General features: G+C 36.5%; 1 protein-coding gene across 1 annotated transcript in view; it reads left to right on the forward strand.

The window, feature by feature from the left end:
- Window positions 1–4880, forward strand: part of LOC107726460 (insulin-like growth factor 1 receptor) — a 92844-nt gene extending 87964 nt beyond the window's left edge. Inside the window, exons 3-5 of the mRNA XM_016536052.1 lie at window positions 302–611; window positions 3581–3717; window positions 4732–4880. Of these exons, the coding sequence (XP_016391538.1) occupies window positions 302–611; window positions 3581–3717; window positions 4732–4880 (596 nt within the window). The remainder of the gene's footprint in view (window positions 1–301; window positions 612–3580; window positions 3718–4731) is intronic.
- The last annotated feature ends 1465 nt before the right edge of the window (window positions 4881–6345 follow it).

Consider the following 6345-nt stretch of genomic DNA (forward strand, 5'->3'; position numbering starts at 1 on the left):
AAATCATTAGCTCATCCATGAACATGATTTGTGCCTGAGTCCCGTCGGATTGCTTCGGCTGTGGGGATGAAGACGACAACTCCCATGATTCCACACTCAGTCACAACGTCATCAAACTACGCCTTTGTTTCTTTGTTTGTTTTGAATACGCGCCCTCTAGTGGCGAAAAATTACATATTGTGCCTTTAAGCCTCAGGAAAAAAACATGCTGATTTACAATGTTGCCTTGTATGTTAAAACTCACTCTTCTTTTGAAGCAGCAACTGACATTTTTCTCTATATTTATGTTTTTCTTTTCCAGTGTGTCCAAAGAAGTGTGAGAAAAGGGCGTGCACGAATAAGGCTCACCCCAAGTGCTGTCACCCCCAGTGTCTGGGCAGCTGCACTGAACCAGACAATGATAAGGCATGTGCCGCCTGCCAGCATTACTTTCACGAGGACCGCTGCGTTGAGGCCTGCCCACCGGGCACGTACAAGTTTGAAGGTTGGCGTTGCATCACCATGGACATGTGTGCCCGTGTTCACCTACCCAGTGAGGTCGACTTTGTCATCCACAATGGAGAGTGTATGCCGGACTGCCCTCCCGGATTCACCCGAAATGACACTCAGAGGTATGCCTCCTGAGCTGGATGTAGGAGTGCCTCATTAAACACCAGTGTCAAGAGTGTTTATTTATGCTTTTGCAGTATCGTTATTGCTAACTAGAACTCAAACTAACACTAAAAATAGTTTTCCTTAACTGAAATAAAGCTGAAATTATATTTAAATGTTAAGGCTTGTTCACACCGGGACGAATATCGCGCGCGATTATCGCCGACATTTAACGCCTCGTGACTAAACAAAGGGCGCCAATGTGAGTGTGCACACCGACGCGCAAAACGCGAGGCGTAAAAGCGTCTTTTTTGTAAAAAATGCCTCGGGCTCGGTTTTTTGGGTTTGACGTGTCGCGTTAAAAACTGGCCGACCAATGAGATTGGCGCTTTTGTTCACGTACCTGGAGCTGCTGAAGTTACAGTAAAACACGACTTGGTGGCGCTCAAGCACAAAACGGTCTTGCCGAGCACACATTGATACCTAACGACAAAGAGGAAGTAAGTAGACCAAGAAGATGCATCGAAGCAAGATGAATGTAGAGCTGCTGGTCTCATTGGTGTCTGAACACAAAGAGCTTTATGACAAACTGTTTTTCATTAAGTGCCATCTAATGTCAGGGAGTGAATTTGCACGTTCACTCGGCTCATCGCCTGCGAAAATCGCTTGGGTATGAACACGAAAGACGCGTTGAAAAACGCTGGCAATAAGTGCGCGCGATAATCGTCCCGGTGTATACGAGGCTTTAGATGAAAGATTTAAACTTAACCATAAACGAAAATTAGAAATGCTTATTTTGAATTTGGCATTTAACTGAAATAAAATAAGTTTAAGTATTAAAATGACTAAAAGTAAAACTTAAATATTTAGCTTAAATTAATACTAATTAGAAATATAAAAAAAACTAATGGACGTCACGTAAAGCACATAATAAAATTACAAAAAATGTAAAAAATGAAATTTAAAAATAAAAAAGGCAATTCAAAATATTACTAAATATTTATAATAAATTAACACTAAAATAAGGTATCGTTTACGCATACAAAATAATTAGGGCTGGGTTTTGACACAAATTTCACGATTCAATTCAATTCTCATTCACAAGCTTGCGATTTGATTCAATTACCAATTCGATTCGATTTAATTTATATTTAAATCGAATCGAATATTTAATTTATTCAATTATTTGGGATATATATCAGGTACAGTACATGCCAAATTTTCTCAAGGAAAAAAAATCTCTCAACTAATGCTGTAAAATAAACATGAGAGTCAGTTGGTACTACATTACTATAATACTGAAGGTTACATTTTAAATTTTTTAAAGATTTTTAGGCTATACAACTGCTTAAATTACACTTAAGGAAGTTTTTATAATAATAAAGTTACAATTACATAATAATATTTGTTCTGAATAATTTTTTCTGAAATATAAACATTTAAATGGTGGCTGTCATAAAAACTTGACAGATTTATTTAAACAAATTAAACATGGAAGAACAGTAAAAATTATAATGAATATGTTATATGGTGCATATATTTAGCAGAATGCCCCTCTCTACCGTTTACTTTTCTATCTGACTAATGAGTTTATGGTCACCGAATATGTTTTTCTGAGGTAAATGTGACATTATGTGACATTGTTTACAAGCAGTTATATTGACGTCTTTGCGCGGCTGAAACACTGATTGAGTCATATTAAAAGTACCAAAGCACAATGCTTATTGCGATATATTAGATGGGGAGTGGTCTTCAATGTTCCGTCCAGTAACTGAAAACAGACTAGACTAATCAATTCTTGGGATTTAAGAATCGATATCGTTTCGTAAAAATGAGAATCGATTAAAATCGAGATATCGATATTTTTTACCCAGCCCTAAAAATAATATATACTTACATACTAAATAAAACTTTCTTTTTCATTTTGTAATACAGATGTTATTGTGAAAATAAATTTATTACCAAAAAGTTTTGCAAATTTTTATTTTTAAATATGTCATAAAATAAAGAACCAGTTGGTTCATTTCGAGTCAGAAGTGGCTTGTGGTTCAGTAAGTGAGTCAGATAGTTAATTCAGTAAAACCGCCAACATATTTAGAGAGTCATTTGAACGATTCAAAATAACAAAACATGGCCCTTCGGAATACTTCATTCTGACTGGTTGATCACAGCATTCTGTGGTAAAATGAGTTTGTGTAACTGCCATCGGGGTTTATTTTGCGATAATGACCATCTAACCACACATTATCATCACATTAGCAACGTGATTTGCGAGATTAGATGAACATGTTCATCTTGAACTTTAATTTATAAATCCATAAAGCTAAAATGGAAAATGTTACCACAGAATTGGTCCTAAACAACAGCCCTGCCTGTTCTCTGTAGGTTATGGTGGCTCTACAACCCTCTTATACACCATATGAACATCTTAATCATTCTAAAGCTGTTATTTATGCTGCCATTAGGATGTATGTGCTGATTTGAAGGCCTAGATTGAGATTTATGATCTCAAAATCCAGGACTGTTTACTTTCAGGTGGCACATATAACCATACTGGTTTCTTGAGGGAAAAAAGTCAAGAGAAATATATTTAAACTAGGTAAAGGAGATTGTAATAACCACACCTGGGACTTTACTTGGACACCTGCACTTTTCAAGTTAAATATTAAAAGAAAAATCACTTCATTTACTCTTCCATGTAACTTTTTAGATGTTGAGCCTGTTTTGTAAATTGACCAGACCTGGTTTTGCCTCACTGCTGACTTAATGATCCTCCTTTCACGTAGAACCCAGGGTTAAGCACAAAGACCTCATAAAGCAGTGACCTTGTGTTTGTCAAAAACAGGCCTTAAATATACTTCATGTTTTGGTGAGACACACTAATCCTGTCACGGTTCACTGGCTTTGCCTTTTTGGACTCTGTGTGTGTGGCTGTGATCTGTCCTTGACACTCACTCTCCCTTCTTCTCCCCCTCTCTCCCACCTGCAGTATGTTTTGTAGTGCATGTGACGGACTGTGCGATAAGGTCTGCGAATCTAAAACAATTGACTCGGTGGATGCTGCTCAGTCCCTGCAGGGCTGCACGGTCATCAAAGGCAACCTGCACATCAACATCCGGCGGGGCAGTAAGTACCCTCGCTCTCACCCTCCTCTCCCACAACCGCCAGTGATAAGGACTTTCTTATTTCTAGACAAATTACAGATCCAAGCTTGAGCCATTGCATCAATATTTGTGCCTCTCCCTATTTTTATACAAATATATTATTCAGAGTTCCCATGGTCATGGAAAACCTGTCAGAGAATATTAAAATTGTGATTTACAACCTGGGAATGTAAGGAAAATTAGTAAAATATTAAAATGTTTAGTCAGTTCTTTAATAGGATTTTTTTTTGCTGTGCTCTGCTCTAAAATATTAAATTTGCTAGATATATATTTTTTAATTATAAAACTACTTTTCACTAAACATTTCCAGGACCACGTTAAATTTTGTAATTGGTAAATACTCTTTGAGTTTTGAAAAACTAAAATTGAGAGAAAAGAAAAAGATTTTGTAAAAACTATTTTTATTGGTTTCAAAGTTTACGTTAACTTAAAATATTAGTATTTCTTAAGTTTTTGAAAGTACTTAGTATGAACATTTAAAGATAAAGTTGAAATGAAAAGTGGGTAAAAAAAACTAAAAAAATGCTAGATAAATATTTTACAGAAAAAAATTTGTTTTAGTTTTAAGTTTTGGTTTAATACAATGACAATATAAAATCCAGTTAATTATTTTTAAAATGTGCAATAAACATATACTTGTTTAAATCTATTTTTCCAATGACTGGCATGTGATAGATAAATTTAAATCACTTTGGGTCCTGAAAATGTTTGGTCAGACATTGGGGGACCCTTATTATTGTATTTTTTGAGTATGAGCCGCTAAAGCTCTTAGTGGTTTGATATGGGACAGTTGCTGCCGCCCATGTTTCACTCACACTGATGAAGTGATGAGTTATAGTGCAGACACTGTGTGTCCTGTGGGATTTGGTTTGTGTTGCTCCAGTGTCATAACTCTTTCTCTCTGTCTGTCTGTCTCTCCTCTCACACTGTCCCTCTCTCTCTCCCTCTCTCTCTCTCTCTCTCTCTGTTTCCCCAGCTAACATTGCATCAGAGCTGGAGAGTTTCATGGGCCTGATCCAGACAGTGACTGGATATGTAAAGATCAAACACTCGCACACTCTGGGCTCTCTGTCCTTCCTCAAGAGCCTGCGATACATTCATGGAGAAGAGCTCACGGAGCAGTAAGACTTTTAATGCACATAACGATTGTTGTGACGTTTCGATGATTGATTGTGTACAGAACAGAACTAGCCTGCAAAACAGGTGTTGTATGCATGCTATATGTCTCATTGAACACCAGTTATTCGTTGGCCTGCTTAGGACTGTGTCAGGATCATTTATGTCATCTTGAATGGCATAACAGTCTGACTCCATTGATGTGGAGATAATTTCAGCTTTAAGCTGGTTGTTTGATCAGTATCTTCATCATATGAAGAAAAAAATATATGACTACTTCCCATAAAAAAGCTCAATTTATTTAATCACAAATACATAAAAAAGTAATATTGTTAAATATTATTACAATTTAAAATAACTGTTTTCTATTTCATTATATTTTAAAATGTAATTTATTCCTGTGATGGTAAAGATGAATTTTCAGCAGCCATTACTCCAGTCTTCAGTGTCATATTATCCTTCAGAAATCATTCTAATATTATGATTTGGTGTCTTATTATCATCAATGTTAAAAACAGTTTTGCTGTTTAATATTTTTGTGAAAACCATAATATGTTTTTTGCAGGATTTGATGAATAGAAAAGAAATAGAACATTATAAATACTTTTACTGCCACTTTTGTCAATTTAATGTCTTTGCGGAGTATTAATTTCTTTTTAAAACATTGCTCACCCCAAAATTTTAAACATTAGTGTATATTGTTAAAACTTTATCTTTCAAAATCTGTCCAAATGTTTCAAAAACCAGCTTGACTACCTGAAGCGAGTTAGACCAGCTGGTAGGTGGTTTGTTGTTGGTCAAAGATGATTAGCAGCTATCATGTTCTAAAACTCAGCTTCTGCACCAGCACAGTAGTCACGTTGCAACATAGTCTCATGTCTGATCCAAAAAGAAGAACATGAATATTTCTTGTATGTCTCTGTGTCCTTCACAGTCCTCTGATTGTAACATATTTCTTCAAAGGTTTCTATAGGAATCGTGAAAGAAATAAAATGTCAGCTATTATGGAATGTACAGCTCAGGGTCATAAAGCTGAGGTTGAGAGATTCAGCTAATATACGTATACGCACAGAAGTATACAGGAAGTGATTTAACACACACACAAACGTTTTTTTTCTGCTATCTGACTCATTTTTCCTCACATGATGTCAGTGTTTTATGGAGGATGTCAGAGGGAGGCTGTGGGAACTCTTCTGTTGTGATCTCTCTAGGGTTGAGTTTCATCTCGTGGAATGCTTGTAAGCAGCTCAGACATTCTTCACGTTCCTTAGGTGTTCAGTGCGACTCGGTCTGGTGCAGCTGTAGAAGTCATCCTAACCCTCTTCTGAGCCCTGATCTCCATGCGTGCTTTAATGAAACACAATCTGTGCACACACTTCAGTTGTCGTTTTCACACATATCGCATTCGTCATGTGTTTAACCAGATCTGATCATTAGGGCCCAAGCCAGAAAGGCGCAGGGCCCTATTGATCCC

This window comes from Sinocyclocheilus rhinocerous, unplaced genomic scaffold (assembly GCF_001515625.1).
Source record: "Sinocyclocheilus rhinocerous isolate Xijiao unplaced genomic scaffold, SAMN03320098_v1.1 scaffold553, whole genome shotgun sequence".
NCBI classification, from domain to species: domain Eukaryota; kingdom Metazoa; phylum Chordata; class Actinopteri; order Cypriniformes; family Cyprinidae; genus Sinocyclocheilus; species Sinocyclocheilus rhinocerous.